Genomic DNA, 19,012 nt, shown 5'->3' with positions numbered 1-19,012 from the left:
ACTGCAGCATTGCAGCGAACCCAAATACCTGGGAGTCACTCTGGACCGTGCTCTTACCTACAAGAAGCACTGCCGAAACATCAAGCAAAAAGTGGGTGCTAGAAACAATATCATACGAAAGCTGACTGGCACAACCTGGGGATCACAACCAGATACAGTAAAGACATCTGCCCTCGCGCTGTGCTACTCTGCTGCTGAGTATGCATGCCCAGTGTGGAACACATCTCACCACACTAAAACAGTGGATGTGGCTCTTAATGAGACATGCCATATTATCACGGGGTGCCTGCGCCCTACACCACTGGTGTTGAAGTATCATCCTATGAGAGAGACAACACAAGGAACCCACTAATCGATATTTAACACTGGTCTCCATTCCCTTCCTTAACCCCCCTCTATCACACGCAAACAATCCCCTAAGTTTTGTGTACAGAAAAGCTAATAGAAAGTGACCAAAAAGAAAGTCTGATATTTTTTTTATTTTTAAAAAATCTCATTCTGTTGTTTCTCTGATGTAATGTCAGTAGGTTAAGTATGACCTCCCACTGCTTCCTGAGTGGCAACATTTTGCAGTCTGATCTCTCTCCGTACTTCAGTGTAATCACGAGCATTCCCCCCGCATGATTGCAGAGGGCAAGCAGCCCCACTGAGAGCCGGTCTGAGAGCACGATTTTGCCTTGACAAGCCTCAGAAATATCATAATTCCACAGGAGTTTTTAGATTGACAGCTTCAGTGGCTTCTGCCTAGAGGCTGAATCAATACGGCTGAAGTCTCTGTTCTCTGCACAGCAAGGAGTTGGATCAGGAAGAAGGCCATTTGCAAAAGAGTTGCCTGTAGGGTCAACATTTTACAATAATACTCTTAGCACCTCTCTTCAAAGAAATGAGAAGTACAAAAATAACCAATTACACGTCAGTTTTTCAGGAAGTGAATATTGACATTTTTTACACTTGCAACTGAGTACTCAGTTAGAAGATCAAGTCAAAGGTATTCGATGTTCTGCAGAAATGCTTCTTTTAATGATTCTTAACAAATGATTGACAATGAAGCAGTGTAATGTCAATCTACTCATTATATGTTTCCTGATTAGCTTGCAACACCCAACTGACTTATTCCAGGAGGGAGGAACAAGAGAAAATTAGGATAGATTTAATAGTACTTGTAAACAGGACACAATGGAAATTAAAACAAAGATGAATAGTTCCACTGTCAAAGTGCTGCAGAGACTGTAACTGTGATAGTTGACAGTGTGATGCTGGCCTTTCTCAGATGTGTCAACTGCTTTATAAAATAATCTCCTTATTAAGATTAAATCATAGAATCATAGAATAATAGGGTTGGAGGAGACCACATGGGCCACCTAGTCCAACCCCCCCCCCCCCCCCCCGTCATGCAAAAAAAGTACAATCAAAGTATCACTGATAGATAGCCATCCAACCTCAGTTTAAAAGTTTCCAAGGAAGGAGCCTCCACCACACTCCGAGGCAGAAAGTTTCACTGTTGAACAGCTCATCTGATCAGGAAGTTCTTCCTAATGTTCAGGTGGAATCTCCTATCCTGTAATTTGAATCCATTGCTCCTAGTCCTAGTTTCAAGGGCAGCAGGAAACAAGCCTGCTCCCTCTTCTCCATGACACCCTTTCACATATTTATACATGGCTATCATGTCTCCTCTCAACCTTCTCTTCTGCAGACTCAACATACTCAGTCCTTTAAGATACTCCTCATAGGTCTCCAGACCTTTGATCATTTTAGTTGTCCTCCTCTGGATACCTTCCAGCTTGTCAATATCTCTTTTGCATCGTGGTGCCCAGAACTGGACACAGTATTCAGGTGAGGTCTAACCAAAGCAGAATACAAAGTCACCATGACTTCCATCGATCTAGACCAGGGGTCCTCAAACTATGGCCCAGGGGCCGGATATGGCCCGCCCAGGTCATTTACCCGGCCCTCGCTCAGGGTCAACCTAAGTCTGAAATGACTTGAAAGCACACAACAACAACAACAACAACAACAACAGCAACAGCAACAATAACAACAATTCATCAGTCAAAAGCAGGCCCACATTTCCCATTGAAATACTAATAAGTTTATATTCGTTAAATTTGATCTTAATTTTAATTACTGTATTGTTTTTAAGTGTTTTTTCACTACAAATAAGATGTGCAGTGTGCATAGGAATTCATTCATATTTTTTTTTTTCAAATTATAATGCAGCCCTCCAACAGTTTGAGGGACTGTGACCTGGCCCTCTGTTTAAAAAGTTTGTGGACCCCTGATCTAGACATACTCCTTTCGGTGCAGCCCAACAATCCCATTGACTTTTTAGCTGCTGCATAACATTGTTCGCTCATGTTCAACTTGTTGTCCATGAAGACTCCAAGATCTTTCTCACATGAACTGTTGTCAAGCCAGGCATCACCCATTTTGTATCTTTGCATTTCATTTTTTTCTGCCTAAGTGTAGTATCTTACATTTGTCCTTCACTTTGTTATCCTGAAATTCATTTTGTTAGTTTTGGCCCAATACTCTAATCTGTTAAGGTCCTTTTAAATTCTGATCTTGTCCTCTGGAGTATTAGCTATCCCTCCTATTTTGGTGGGCTGCCAATGATGAGTGTTTCCACCATCAACTGAAAACCCATTTGTTTGCCCATGCATTTTCCTTATTATTCCTTTGGCTGTTAAATTAACATTCTTTTTTCATTATTTTAAATACATTGTAATGTATTGTAATTTTATTTGTTTTATTTTAAAGCTGTTTTAAATTTGTTTTTATTGTAAAAAAAACACTTTGAGATTTTTAAATGTACATATTTTTGTAATTTTGTTTAAAGAAATTGTTATTTTTCTACCTGTCCAGGAAAACAAAACTATTGTTTCCTTCTTGAAAACAGCTGTTTGGGATAGCCATGCTTTTGTGTAGTTTTACAAAGTATTCATGTATATATTGTCAAAGGCTTTCTTGACCAGAATCACTGGGTTGTTGTAGGTTTTTTGGGCTGTGTGGCCATGTTCTAGAAGCATTCTCTCCTGACGTTTTGCCTGCATCTATGGCACGCATCCTTTGAGTGTTGTTTTACTGTTATAATTTTAAGTTTTTTAATACTGGTAGCCAGATTTTGTTCATTTTCATTGTTTCCTCCTTTCTGTTGAAATTATCCATATGCTTATGGATTTCAATAACTTCTCTGTGTAATCTGACATGGTGGTTGTTAGAATGGTCCAGTATAACAGTAAAACAGCAGTCAAACGCAGGGGAACTCCAAAGAGGAAACAATCAGGGACAGATAATAAGCTCTCAACAAAAGATTCCCCCAGGCACTAACAAGCCACACCTAAAGCTGCCAGGCCATCAAATCCTAATCAAGGTGGCCAATTGAAACATTCACACCTAGCTCCAACAGACAAGAGTTCTTTCTCCCACCCTGGACATTCCACAGATATGTAAACTCCATTTTCCTAGTTTCCAACCGACCTCACAACCTCTGAGAATGCCTGCCATAGATGCAGGTGAAATTTCAGGAAAGAATGCTTCTAGAACATGGCCACATAGCCTGAAAAACCTACAACAACCCATATTCATGTATAGTTCTTCAAAGCATTCAGTGTCAATAAGAAGTAAGCTGATTTTGAGCATTGTCTTGTCTTTGCAGCCTATGCAGGATTGGCGTAGTAATACTCCAGACTATCGTGGCTATGGTTCTTGTGGAGGTGAACTGAAGCCATTCTTTTTAAGCAGGTGTTCTTCAAAAAGTAGCTCAGAAATAATGACAAAATGGAAGACAGAGTGTGTTTTCATGTAAAACAGACAGTTCCCAGCCAGGCTGACACCAAGGAGATCTCATAAGAAATCTCACCACTCCAATAATATATCTCCCACACTTCTTTGCTGTATGGCAGGGGTTTTCTCTTTTCTCTGTGTGGGTTGTGTCACTGATCTGCTGCCGTTTTACAATGTATGACAATAAATAGGAAATGTGTATATTTTGTCAAGTAAACTGTTGGAAGTGCTCCACAGACTTACATAAATTTATGTATATGTGAAAAGTGCCTTTTCTTTGAGTAACAACAGGAGCCCAGTAATCGGAAGAGGATAGAAAACACTGGGGAACCATTTTTTAAGATAATTCCTGTTGAGTTCGATTTTTCAGCTATTTTAGACTTAAATTGGCATGCTGATTCAAAACTACAGTTAGTTTTCTTCTATCATGTCAAGTTTTTTCTCTACAGCTTGTCTTAATGTAACCATTCTAGGCTGGATCGAGGGAAGAATTACTGTTCTCCTATTGACTGAGAACAAACCATTAGTAGGAAGGAGTAGGGGATGACCTTGGGGGCCAGCAAAAGGTTCATTTTGTCTAGGCTATTCAGTTACAAATGAGACAGTGTGGTGAGAGTTTATGTGCTGCTCTATATAGTGGCGCGTATTCCAAAGTGTGCCGAGCGTATTCTCGGTCTGTCATTGAACATCTAGAAAACCAAAGTCCTCTTCCAGCAGTCACCAGCCAATTCCTTCCCAATGCCAGAGATACAGCTTAATGGTGTAACATTAGAAAATGTTGACCATTTCCGCTACCTTGGCAGCCACCTCTCCACCAAAGTCAACATCGACACTGAAATACAACACCGCCTGAGCTCTGTGAATGCAGCATTTTTCTGAATGAAGCCGAGAGTGTTTGAGGACTGGGACATCCGTAGGGATACCAAAGTGCTTGTTTTTAAAGCTCTTGTCCTCCCAACCCTGCTATATGCCTGCGAAACATGGACAGTCTACAGACGTCACATGCAACTCCTTTTTATTATGCTTTGGCATAATAAAAACAGTAGTTTTTGAGATTGGTCCCACTGCAACACTGTATAAGTTGACATTGACACTGAAATACACCATCTGAGCTCTGTGAGTGCAGCATTTTTTGAATGAAACATAGAGTGTTTGAAGATGGGCATATTAGTAGGAATAGTAAGATGCTTGTTTATAAAGCTATTCTCCCTCCAATTCTATTGTATGCCTGCAAAATATGAATCATCTACGAACATCACTCTCAGCTTCTGGAATTATTCCATCAATGTGGTCTTCAAAAAAATTCCTGCAAATCTTGTGGGAAGACAGACAGAAAATGTCAGCGTTATGGAAGAAGCAAAGACCACCAGCTTTGAAGGGATAATTCTCCACCATCAGCTTCACTGGACTGACCACAAGATCCGAATGCCTGATCGCCATCTCTCAAAGCAGTTACTTTATTCTCAGCTCAAGAATGGAAAATAGAATATCGGTGGACAACAAAAGACATTTAAAGATGGGCTTTTTAAAAAAATCCCTTAAAATGTGAAATAAATACCAACAACCAGGAACAGTGCTGTGGTTTTGAAGAGACATAAATACAGTACAAAAGGGAGAAATATGCCAAGAGGAAAGCATGTCAAGCAAACCATTGCTGAGACTGCCTTCCATCTGGAAATGTACATCCCCACTGCAAAAGACCATGTGTCTCCAGAATAGGTCTCTGCAATCACTTACAGACTCACCACCAAGGCCTCACCCTTGAAAGGCAATCCTACTCAGCTGCGAGTGATAGCCTATTACAGCTCAGCATTAGTTATCAAACTCACTAATCAGAATCAAATATGTATTATAATTACAACTTTCTCTAGTAGTCAACAATGCATTTTATAATAAGTTGTCTAACTGGCTTTTGCTCCCTTCCAAGAAAATTTCTAGCACACGTGTTATTAGTCGTTGCTAGCATCCTCCAATTGTCAGATTAGGATAAATTCAATAGATAGTGAACGATCTGCAAATCAACTTGGCCTAGCAATGGTGCAAATCCTTGAATAGTATCAGACATATAGTTTCATATTGCTTAAGTCTTGAGATCAGATTAGAGTTAGAAAATTGCCATATCCTGGGCACCTAAAGCATGTCTCCTCCTAGTTCTTAAGCCTCATCCTGCTTTAGGAAGGAAGTTTCTCTCCACATCTGTGCTAACACACTGTGTAATCACATTTTCCCCTTTTGAGTTTGTAACAACTGTCCCATGAAGCAATCTTTTTCCACCCATCATCTATCACACTTGACTCTCAGTTAAACACAAAGCAAAGATGTTTGGCATATTGTGGAGGGTTAGCGAAGCCTATTTTCACATTAGCGATTAGACCATTGGCATGAATAATTCAGCTTCCTGATTCTCCAGTTTCAGAGCAATAGCAATGCTGGCCTTTTTTGTTTCCTTTCTCCTTGCCATATGCGCCCAGCTCACATTACTTCACCTGGATAGTCCACTTTCTTCCTTTGGGAGGGCACAGCTCTAAAACATTTATCGTGTTTGCTAATAACTCCTTGCTGCAGGCACAATGGTCCTAGAACAACAAGCGTCGGACCTTCAAAGGGACGGGCAGACTTAAACAATTATTAAAAGCTAAAATGAAGTGACATGCTGTTTGAAGGATCAAATTATTGGTGAGAACAGAGGATGAAACGGAAACATCCCAGCAGTAATCTCAGGGGAATGAAATTGGAGTTGACAAGGCAATCAGCTTTTTTTTCTACGGCTGAAAACTGCCTGACCTTGAAAATTGCCATCATAGTCCCAGGTAACATTACACACTCCTAGAGAGGGTGATATTATTAAATATATTTGCTCATCAGCCATCCCAAGACATTTAATAATAATAATAATAATAATAATAATAATAATAACAACACTTTATTTGTACCCCGCTACCATCTCCCCATGGGACTCGGTGCGGCTTACATGAGGCCGAGCCCAAAATACAACAATACAAGCAATAACAACACAGTACAAGCAATTAAAAACACATAGACAATAAGATACACAACATTATCAATAAAACAACACAATTAAAAACAGTGGGAAGGCAAAATGTAGAGTTAAAATTGGAGGTAATGCAGGGACATGAACAGAAGGTGATACTAGTGTTTGTGGAAGGGCATACGAACAGACTTAGAGAAAGGTAAAGTGCTTTGGAGGACAAAGTGCTATGGGTCATTATTCCGGGAAGGCACACTGGAAGAGCCACGTCTTCAAGCTCCTCCTGAAGACTGCCGAAGTTGGAGCCTGTCTGATGTCTTTAGGGAGTGAGTTCCAGAGTCGAGGGGCCACCACCGAAAAGGCCCTCTCTCTCGTCCCCACCAATCGCGCCTGTGAGGCTAGTGGGATCGAGAGCAGGGCCTCTCCGGATGATCGAAGGGATCGCATGGGTTCGTATATAGTAGGGCTGGGCAACCACGGAAAAATGTGTTTCTAAACTCGATTCATTTTTGGGGGTTTTTTGAGTTTCGATATTTAAAAGAATTCCGAATTTTTTCTTTAAAAATGTTCGATATTTACGAAACTTCGTAAAATTACGAAACAATACGAAACAAATACGAAACAAATACGAATCAATTTGTTAATGGCGGACGCGACCGCGCAATACGCTAAAAAACCTCCATATGGGACAGGGGGAACCTTTGAAGCTTCCCTCTCCCTCTGTTGTTGACTGTTGGTGTGATATTTATTTTTTTTTCACTGATTAAACAAACAACAGCTATAAAACTTGCCCCAGACATGCGGAAATAATAACGAAAAGATTTCGAAACGATTTCGAAACGAATACGAAACAAATACGAAGCAATTACGAAACAAATTGAAAAATTCGTTTCGTTTTTAAGATGCTCCTGAATGGTTCAATAACGAATTTTTAACGAATTACGAAATTACGAAACGAAACCGCCCAGCCCTAGTATATAGCGATGCGATCACACAGGTAGGTGGGCCCCAAGTCGTTCAGGGGTTTGTAGGTAAGAACCTGCACCTTGAATTGGGTCCGGTAGATGAATGGCAGCCAGTGGAGCTCCTTGAACAGGAGAGATGACCTCTCTCTGTAAGGAGCCCCAGTTAACAACCTGGCTGCCGCCCGTTGGATCATCTGAAATTTCTGGGCCGTTTTCAAGGGCAGCCCCACGTAGAGTGCATTGCAGTAGTCCAGTCTAGAGGCTGGTGAGGTGGTAGTCATTTGTGATATTATACATTTTTCTCAGGAGGAGACGGTGGTTCACAGTATCATAAGCTGCGGACAGGTCTATGAAGACAGCTCCTGTGATCTGCTGCCTTTCAAAGCCATCTTCTATGTGCTGAGTCAGGTTCAGCACTTCCAATGTGCAGCTTTTGCCTTTTCTGAAGCCAGCTTGCTGTGGAATCAGACAGGGGTCTATTTTTTCCGTAATTCTATGCAAAATAATTTCTCCAGAACTTTGCAGAGATGGCACAGCAGGGAGATTGGTCTATAGCTTTTTGGGTCATTACGGTCTTTGCCTGCCTTCAAGATGGCAATGACTCTTGCTTTCCTCCAGATTTTGGGGATCTGACAGGATGCAGTGCAGTTGTTCATCAGCTCCAGCAGCAAGTGCCTTGTTTTTGGACCAAAGTTCTTGATTTGTTCCATCCGTAGGTCATCCAGGCCAGCTGCTTTGCCATTTTTATTGAGAGCCATGTCCAATTCAGTAGATGTAAAGGGTTCATGAATGAGGGCGCTAATACTAATATACTGATATGCAAGTATCTGCACAGATGAACTTTCTTTTTTAAAAATAATTAAATTCAACTCAGGAAAGAGCAATTGCATGGTGGGAATGTTCACTTCCCACCAAGCTTTTCTCAAGGCTAACTCTTCTCGACAACAACACAATGAAGCAATGCATTTGGAGGGGTGGCTACATGCCTAAAAATCTAGATTAACTGTAAAAGCTTGGGGTAAAAGGTAAGGTTTTTAATTAAAAAAAACATTTAAATCCCAAGGAAAAGCTGACTTGTAATCAAATCATCATGGACACCATGTTTCAGGATAAGAGCCCATATGTGTCATATTTTTTTTAGTCTCTATACACAATTCCCCTGTCAAGAAGAACATAATACAACAATGAAACTTTTACATGATTACAGCCAAATGTCTCAATGTGTCTTGGAGGAATTCTTATGCAGGTGGAAATACATGTTTTCTAAAATGCAAAAGCCATGTTTTATGTGCAGCAATTGGCGTTCCTCTGCAGAAAACAATGTTTCCTGAGCTGGTGACACATTTTCTTGTTTTCTGTGCAAATAAAAAGTCATGTGCCATTCTCCACCAAATAATCCCTCTGCAACACTTCAGGACATTCAAATACAAGAATCATACTGTGGTGAAATAGTCATTTCCTCACACAGCAGGGAGAAATCTACAGCAATTATTCATCCTTGTGTGCAAGGATGGAATAGTGAAAGATTTATCTCCCTATTACAAGGCTGCCAATAACGATGTCCTTTTTAAGTCTTGTGGGATCTAAATGGGAGCAAATTTTCAACTTCTAAATGCAAAACTTGGACTTCCTGATGTTACTAGGTAGGTACCATATTTTTTCCATTTATTTTAGTTTTGTTTTAACAAAGAAGTCCAAATTAAGGCAGGGAACATAGCCCCCAGTTTGGTGTGTGATGTTTTATTGCAAAGAGACACAAAGAGAGCCCACAAATGAAGTCATTTTGTTTATCTACATGGACAACCCCCTCCCATAAATTTTCAGAAGTTCCCAGCAGTTTGGTCTCTTGCAGTGGCTCTTCAAAATGCCAATTCAATTCATGTCAGCCTCCACATACTTGACATGACAACTGTAAAAACCCATTTCCCCTTCACTTTTGTATGGAATACAGTTATGCTAAGAAGCAAAGGAGAAGACAGGATTGCTGAGTGAGGAGAAATGACATTCTCATATTAATTAAAATTCCTAGATGTTTGATCTGAGGATTCAGTCCTATTGATGCTGAATGTATCTTCTGTTATGAAGCATCACGAAATTTAAGATCATCTGGAGAGGCCCTGCTCTCGATCCCACCACCATCGCAAATGCAACTGGTGGGGATGAGGGACAGGGCTTTCTCAGCCCCCCCCCCCATCTGTGGAACTCCCTCCCCAGGGAAATCAGATTGGCCACCTCCCTCCTGTCTTTCACAAGGAAACTTAAGACCTGTCTATGGGACCAAGCGTTCTGTTGCAACCCAGAGCAAGAAACTGGACCCTCAGACAACCATCCACCACATTTGACTTCAGGAAAACAATCCTTCTTTATTGATGAAAGATGAATACAAAATAGGGGGAAAATGCACAGTAAAAATCAGCAACAACAAATGTCCATAAACAAGATCATAAAACCCACAGCAAAACTGCTGACTCCTGGAACCTGTTAGCAATCCACTAACCGTACTTGGAACAACTAGAAAACCTCCAAGGAACAAGGCCACTAGAATCAGGAGACCTGCAAAAGCTTGCACATGAATCTGGAACGATGCCTGATCTGAAGCTGCATTCAGGCCAGGTATACTTAAGGCTGAGAAATTTATTGTGAGACATGCCTGAAGTTTTTGTTTGCATTTCTCTCAATCTGGCTGATCTACGTAAACTTTGTGCTTCTCCCCGGCTCTGCCAAATCTGCCCCCGCCTATCCTCATTAGGCAGACCAGGTGTCAGATTCTCTGGAGAACTAAGGCTGGGAGGAAAAGGGAGTGAAACTTCTCCGTTCAGCTCGGAACCCATGTTCTCATGTGAATTTTGACTTTCACTTTCCAAGGCTGTAGGGTTTTCACTACTCAAACCATCATCATCTAAATTGGCCTCAGAATTCACATTGACATCTACATAGGCATCAGGGAATACAATCAGAGAATCAGGTTCAAGTTCACACACAGGCTGAACTTTAACACGTTCGACCAGTAATAACAGCAAGTAAAAGAAGTTTTGAAGACAATGAATTGACCTGGACTGGACTTTGGACTCTGGATTTTGGATTCTGATTTTAATAAGTGCGTTTTTAATCAGTTGTTTAATTACTGTTTTTAATATTTTAATATTTTAATGTACTGCTGATTGTTGATTGTTTTTATGATGCCGGCATCCTACGATGTTTTTGTGAGGCTGCTCTGAGTCCCCCCTCGGGGGTGAGAAGGGCGAGGTAAAAATATAGGAAATAAATAAATAAATAAATATATAATGTGAGTGCAGCCACTGTCTAAGACATTTTCAGTTATTCCTAAAACTTCCTGAATCAGACAAACAAGATTTCTTGATGTCGGCAGAGGTCTTATAGAATACAATTACTCGATTGTGTGCTGCTTGCCTCATTAACATGTTTGAATGTAGAGGTGAGCAAGTTACGATTGAGTTTTTCTTCTAAAGTCCTGATGATTGAACTCTTTGTTATTCAAGGCACTTACTATTCTGCAGGGGAGTAGAGCTAGTAAAAAGACTCTGAAAGGACTCTTCAGCTGCACATTACTCACAAAAGTCTCTAATATAAATTTGAAAGATTCTACTTGAATCTGGCTCCATTGGGAGCAGGCTGAAATCCTTGTGTGAAGGAATTTCTTATGCTATGCTGAGACAGGGCCAAAAACCTTATGCAATCAATGGAGAGTAAATAGCTTAAATGCAGAAATAGAAGCTACTTTAGGTCAAGTGCTTGACAAATCTATCATAGACAGAGAGCAATCCAGCAATTTTATATACAAGGGAATTTCACCCAGACTTTGCTGACAATACTTTCTGTCAGTTTGCCACTTGGACTGAAGCAGGACTCTCTCAATACACTGTCTAAACAGATATGTTCTCAGACACACTCAAACTTGAGGCTGAGCAGAAATTCCTCAATGTGATTTGCAAAATATTTTTGACAAGGAGGGAAAAATGCTTTCCTCCTTTAGCAGTTCTGTTACTTCCTTTATGGAAATGCTGGCAGATGTATGCTGTTTTCAGTTTCTTTCACACAGACTGGCTCTACACCATAGACTTAACACAGTTTGACACCACTTTAACTGTCATGGTTCAATGCCATGGAATCATGGGAGTTGTAGTTTTATATGTTCTTTAGCTTTTTCGGCCAAAAAGTGCTGGTGCCTCACCAAAAGTATAACTTAAATGATTCCAAAGCATTCAACCATGTCAGTTTAAGTAGTGTCAAACTGCATTAGTTCTACAGGGCAGATGCACTCGCAGTCTCAATGGCCTTTATTGATTATGAGTGATGTTGAATAGTCAACTGATTGGATGCATACAACTGAGGGGAACAAAATTATGGATTTTGAATGAACCCATGGATAAATCAAGGGTCACTCTCCAGGGGGGTGAAACAGCCCTTCTTCATGGGACCAGTGACTATTTTTTTCTACCTAGGCATTCAAAATGGCCCAAAGTAGTACTGTGGTAGATAATGTTCAGAGTTTGGTGCTTCTTTTAGGTTCACCTAGAATAGAGCTCAGTCTCACTTTTCTCTACTCTACACAGAAAAGGGGAAGGTCACTTTTTTATAACAGTTAAGGTACAGTGTGTTGCAGCCCTGTCACCTGTTTGATCCCTGTTTGTTGAACACAAAGTTCAACAATAATCATGAGTTTATTAAGAAAGGAGTATATAAAAGTAACAGCTTCAAAATAGTGCAAGCAATTGTCTAGAAATCATTTAAAATAAGCAAACTAAGCATGCAAAAAGTAAAATCAAAGGTCAGGTTGTAAAAGCAGTATTCAAGTTACATCCAGGAGCTAGACATCAAGATCTTGACAAAATGCAAAGAGCAACTCTGAACATGAATCCAAAAATCACAGATGGTAACACAAGAAACTGGAATCCCAAGGTGGTGGCACTCACAACATGACTATAACTCCAAAAGCTTGAAAACTTGAACTTGACTATAATTCCAAAGGCTTGAAAATTTGAAACAAGATTTGTACCCCAAACAGGAGACATGAAATTTAAATAGGAAAACAAGATCCAAAAACCAAGGACCAGAACTTCTTATTCGGAGCTTCAGAAACAGGCAACTTGATACATGAAATTCCAACATTGAGCTCCACACCGAAGAAAGCCTCAGATTCCTTAAGAAGTCTCCCTCTTTCCTAAACATCATTCTTTCCCACACCTGGGCACACTTGTTTTATCTTTCAGTCTGTGAGAACAATGAATGTGTCTCTGCTTCACACCCTCCTGTCTGAGCAACAAATGCTGGGTTATCAGTAACCCTCTAGTCTCTCCACATTCCTTTCACAGTCAATCCCTAGGAGATTATCATGAAAAACACGGTCTGTTTCCCCATCAAAGGATCTATCCCAGTGGTTCTCAACCTGGGGTCCCCAGATGTTTTTGGCCTTCAACTCCCAGAAATCCTAACAGCTGGTAAACTTGCTGGGATTTCTGGTAGTTGTAGGCCAAAAACATCTGGGGGCCCCAGGTTGAGAATCACTGATCTATCCAATACATTTTGAAAAACACTTTTGCTATCCTCTACAGAGGTAACAGGCTCAAACAAAAAATCCTCTACCCTCTTCAGAGGAGGAGGAGGCTTCGCAAACATCAACACAGTGTCCATCCACTTTGATCCATGAATAAGTTGATTTAAGTTCTTGGGGGAAAATTGTATAAAATTTCTAGATTTATACATGAGTATGCCTGCATTTACTACTAACAGCATGCCAGCCAGTGTTTCACATATTTATTAGTTATCTAGCTTTTTAAATTATTTGTAGCATTTTTTCTGATTTTTTTGTTCCAAATTGTTATTTTATGATGTTGAATTTTTACAGCTGTATTATTATACATTTATGTTTTAAGTCACCCAGAGAATGATGCTGTTCAGGGACTCTATAAAGGAATAGTAAATACATAAATAAATATGAGCATGAACAGTTGGATGGGTTAACCTCCCCCCGCTTCACAGATTTCTCAGGTCCCTGACTGCCACACTAAAGCAACTAAAAAGAATAAATAATATTATGTAGGGAAAGAGACCCATCCACTTCAGAACAGCTTTATAAGAAAAGAGTTATTTCAGTATTAAGTTGAGCACATCTCATTTATGCCATTTCCCTTCAGGAAACAAACAACCCCAACATAATCTCCCAGAACTTTCTCTAAATGTCCTCTATACTTAAGAATATCAATAAAGAATTGTTTTACCATGGAACCAGGGTGCAATAGTATTGGAGTTCCTTTCAAATCCAGCCCGACGTGGAAGCTGCTCTTCTCTGAACCACTGAATTATGACTTCTCTGGAGAAAGGTCTGGGGGGTCGTTCCCAAGCTTTGCTGTATGACATTTAAAAGAAATAGAAGTTAAAACTATGCAAAAATCGACTAACAAAATATAATCCCACATCCTTCTCTTTAAAAGTCAATTATTTTTTAAATTCTCCATCCCCATCCATTTTCTGTAACACTTGTGTAATTGCTGAGATAAAATGACACTAATTTGATTTTAAATCTTAAAAAGAAGTAAAGGTGGCACAGCGATTTAAACCACTGAGCTGCTGAACTTGCTGACCAAAAGGTCTGCAATTCAAATACAGGGAGCAGAGTGAACTCCTGCTGTTAGCCCCAGCTTCTGCCAACCTAGCAGTTTGAAAACATGCAAATGTGAGTAGATCAATAGGTACCACTCCTGCGGGAAGGTAACAGAGCAACATGCAGTCATGCCAGTCACATGGCCTTGGAGGCATCTATGGACAACTCCAGCTCTTCGACTCAGAAAAGTTGAGCACCATCCCCCTTTACCTTTACTTAAGAAGTAAACCTTTACCTTTACTTAAGAAGTAAAGAAGAGATGGCAATAGCATTTGAACAACATTTTGAGAAATATTTCTCATTTACTACAAATTTCAGCCTGCATCTGATTATGTTGCGGTGCTATCATATTCAGGATGCAATCTGATACAGTTTTTTACAAGATACATTCCAAATCAGTTGAACAAGATTCACAAAAGTGTGCAAAGGTATAATCCAGCCCTGTTGGACTACTGATTTTTTATTCCATTGATGTTAAAATGAATTTAAGACTTAATATTTCCGATGGAGTCAACACAAACATTTGAGATCTTGACCAAAAAATGCTTCCTTTCACAAATCATTGCAACCTGAATTATGACTTGAAAAAAAATTGCCCAGCAAGGCAGATTTACAGCTATGAATGGCTCCTTATAATCCTCACATTACAATTTATTTTAGTATGCACATAAACAACCATATCTGTATAATAACAATTATATAAACTTTAAGACAATGCACATTTAAGTATTTGAGAAGCTGTAGGTCTGTAGCATCTTGGTAAGGTTAAAGAAAACTATGGTTCTGTCAGGTTTTACAATGTATTGTGATGTAATATAGCTGAGTCATGCACTGCTAATGGGCTTCTATTGGAAATGCTGAGTCATGTATTAACTGTATATAGAACTTCATTTGGGGAATGTGTTCTGGCCTAGTCCAGGTGATTGTGAATGATGTAATCCTTGGTCTGAGTTAAGTCAATGAGTTGGGAAGCAATCAGAGATTGCTATGTGTAATTGTATAGAATTGTATAGAAGGAAGTCATGTACAGTGTATATTTCTCCTTGTGCTGTGATGTTGTTCGTCGAAGGCTATATGTAATTAAAAGAACCTGTCTGCTAAGACAAGATATAACTGTATGCTGTGGTAAGTTTGTAATATCATCTAGACTGGGGGAAAGACAATGGTAAAACTGACAATGTCCGGGCATGTGCTCAAGTGTCTGTAAAAGGTTCCAAAGTGACTGCAGGCTGTGGGAGCAGTTGACTGAAAATACTGTGCAGGAAGAAGCTACTGGAAAGCTGAAGTTGTGCAACTGATCTGCTGCTGAATTGTGAAGTTAATCTCAACAGGTTTATATTTATGTCTACTTGGAATGCAGATGAAGTGGGATGGTAGAGTTCCTTTTTCCATTTGTAACCAGAAAAAAGGATATCATACGGATATTCAAAAATCCATATGAAGCAGGACACTTTTTTTAATGCAAAAGTGAATGATAGTAAATCATTAGAGCAACACTTCTGTGGCCTAACATTTCTGTGGCATTGTGGTTTGGCTCTAGTACAGTGGTTCTCAACCTTTATAATGCCACACCCCTTAATACAGTTTCTCATCTTGTGGTGACCCCCAACCATAAAATTATTTTTGTTGCTACTTCATAACTATATTTTTGCTCCCGTTATGATATCCTACTGATATACAAGATGCATTTACATTCACTGGATCAAATTTAGTACAAATACTCACTACACCCAAATTTGAATATTGGTGGAGTTGTGGGGGAAGGGGGTTGATTTTGTCATTTGGAAATTGTAGTTGCTGAGATTTATAGTTCATCTACAATTGGAGCATTCTGAACTTCACCAACAATGAAATTGAACCAAACTTGGTACACGGAACTCCCATGACCAGCAAAAATACTGGAAGGGTTTGGTGGGTATTGACCTTGAGTTTTGGAAATGTAGCTCATCTACATCCAGAAAGCCCTCAAAGAATGATGGATCTGGACCAAACTTGGCAATATGCCCAAATTTGAACACTTGTGGAGTTTGGGGAAAACAGACCTTGACATTTGGGAGTTGTAGTTGTTGGGATTTATAGTTCACCTACAATCAATGAGCCCCTTGAACCCCAAAACAATAGAATTGAGTTAAACTTCCCACACAGAGCCACAATGACCAACAGAAAATACTGGAGGGATCTGGGAGGAATTGACATTGATTAAGGGGAGAGCATGCCTGCTCTCCTCTCCCTACTTGAAGTCTCAGAAACTATTATCCCCTTGGCTGAGAGACCAGCCAATCACAGTAGGAGGAGGGCTTTTGGTGGGAGGATTTGCTATCTGCTACCAAAAAGGAGGAGAAGGATGGCCAGAGAAATCTTCAACCTTCTCTGCCAAAGGGATTCCTAAGACCATCAGAAATATGTTTTCTGAAAGTCTTTGGCAACACATTTGAAACCCCCCTCATGACCCCCCAAGTTGAGAAACACTGCTATAGTGTAACTCACTTGCCTCCTTGTTCTTTTCTTGGTACTTCTACTAGTATATCTTAGCCAACAGCTGCTCTGGCTGGCAGAAATCTGAAATTATCTAGCAGAAAACGGCACTTTCAGAATAATTCTTCTTCTATCCAAAGAGCATGTGCACAATCCCTACAGTAAGAACATCTCTGAGTTAGGACATCACTGAATCCTAATTCAAAGCTGATGAAACTCACTTTAATATGTGTCTGTTTCAATGACATAACACACTGGGGATCCTTATTGAATCATTATTTCCCTGTCTGAAGAGCCAAACAGATGCATTCCATAGTTTGTGCAAGAATACCTGACACTGTGATCATATAATAATATCATTTCTTGAAGAATAAACCGCTTTGGGGTAAGTATAGGATAATTTCCATAGCTTTCTAAAGTTCTTTTTGTCCTCACTTGAGAATAAAGCAACAATTCACATCTAACTGCTGCTGAATTCTACACTAAATGGCTACACTTTTGAAAGTTTAGGGTTGAATTATGCTCAACAGTCCTTCAGATGTGTTAGTGTTTTTATGACTTCATTTCAGGAAAGCTTCATTTATTGAAAGTGACTTGGAATAACAAAAGTAATGGGAATATTGCTTTGACAAACAGCATACAAGCATATCATAGAAAATTCACTGCCTTTTAGGGACTACATTTAAAAAACACTCCCCAGTCAAACCAAGAATGCCAGCAACCATTAGAGGCAAGATGCTGTATCAAAACACATCAAGTCAAAGGAACTGCTTGTCAGATCAGAACGCAAAACACTAAGCAAAAAAGGTCTGGGGTTCCTTTCGTCCTGCCGAGCTGCCAGACTTCACAAGAGCAAAGCCTGACAATTGCTACTCTCAACATTAAATATGAAAGTACAAATCAATGCAAAGAGACTTGTTCTTTCTTAGAAGAACTTTTTGTGTTAGTCCATTTTAAATAAATCAACAACATCTTATGGTTTACACAAGCTTGTTCATAACACTGAGACTAATTAATAATATCATATGGTGCCATGTAAACCCAGGAGGAATGACTAGTAAACTTTCCCTAACTCCATCTGCTACACTGGATTGTTTTGCACTGTTGGAAATGTACAGACTTTACCAACCAGGCAATGGATCAATACAAATAGCAGAGAAGGCAAAGAAAGTTCTACAAATGTGGCTGAAAATGCATTTTGGGAGGAAAATGGCAACCAAAATCTCTCAGCTAAAATTAGATTGAGGAAAAAAGGCCTAAATCCAGTCACTAGCACAAACTAAAACAGACCCACCAAAATATTGAGATTTGTATAAATCTTGATGTACAAATCAGCAACTGATCCAGTGAATCTAATTTGATTAAGACTAACAACTAGACGTAGACCATAATTTCCTAGTCTGTGTAATACTGGATTTTCTAATCTGGAGAGCCAGTGTGGCATAGTGGTTGAGCATTGGGCTACAAGTCTGGAGCCCAGCAGCCAAATCCCAGTTGAACCATGGAAACTCATTGGACTCCCTTAGCCTCAGAGGCATGAAAAGACAAACCTTTAACAAATCTTTCCAAGAAACCCCTATGATAAGTTCACCTTACAGTCACTATAAGTCAGGAATTACTCAAAGGCTGCACAACAATAACAGTCTCCCTTTTTAATTTTATGAATTTTATTTTCAGAATTTCCGATTATGAATACTTTGGTATATGTTTGGTGTACAGGTCCAAGCAAAGCAAATAACATCCAAGTAGTGATTTTTAGGGTGCAAGGAATTATATGAGCTGGGAAGAGAGTTCCATCTTGTCTCCTGCAACATCAGAGCCCCTCCTCCAGTACCAACAGCCACTCTGGGTTCAGAGTAAAGAAAGGGAGCTGGGAAGACAGTTCCATCTTATCTCCTCTGACATCAGTCCCTCCCCAAGTACCAACAGCCACTCTGGGGCCAGAGTAAAGAAGGGGAGCTGGGAAGACAGTTCCATCTTGTCTCCTTTGATATCAGAGCCCCTGCCCAAGTATCAACAGCCACTCTGGGGCCAGAGTAAAGAAGGGGAGCTGGGAAGACAGTTCCATCTTGTCTCCTGCAACATCAGAGCCCCTCCCCAAGTACCAACAGCCACTCTGGGGCCAGAGTAAAGAAGGGGAGCTGGGAAGACAGTTCCATCTTGTCTCCTGCGACATCA

At 40.0% G+C, this 19,012-nt stretch overlaps 1 protein-coding gene across 2 annotated transcripts in view; it reads right to left on the bottom strand.

The window, feature by feature from the left end:
* SH2D4B (SH2 domain containing 4B) overlaps positions 1–19,012 on the bottom strand; it is a 144,653-nt gene that overhangs the window by 37,657 nt on the left and 87,984 nt on the right. For both annotated transcript variants that reach the window (XM_060769010.2, XM_060769012.2), the window contains one exon: positions 13,977–14,104. In XM_060769010.2, the coding sequence (XP_060624993.2) occupies positions 13,977–14,104 (128 nt within the window). The remainder of the gene's footprint in view (positions 1–13,976; positions 14,105–19,012) is intronic.

Source organism: Anolis sagrei, chromosome 3, assembly GCF_037176765.1.
Source record: "Anolis sagrei isolate rAnoSag1 chromosome 3, rAnoSag1.mat, whole genome shotgun sequence".
NCBI lineage: Eukaryota > Metazoa > Chordata > Lepidosauria > Squamata > Dactyloidae > Anolis > Anolis sagrei.
The sequence above is the reverse complement of the archived record's forward strand: the minus strand, read 5'-3'. Positions and strand labels throughout refer to the sequence as shown.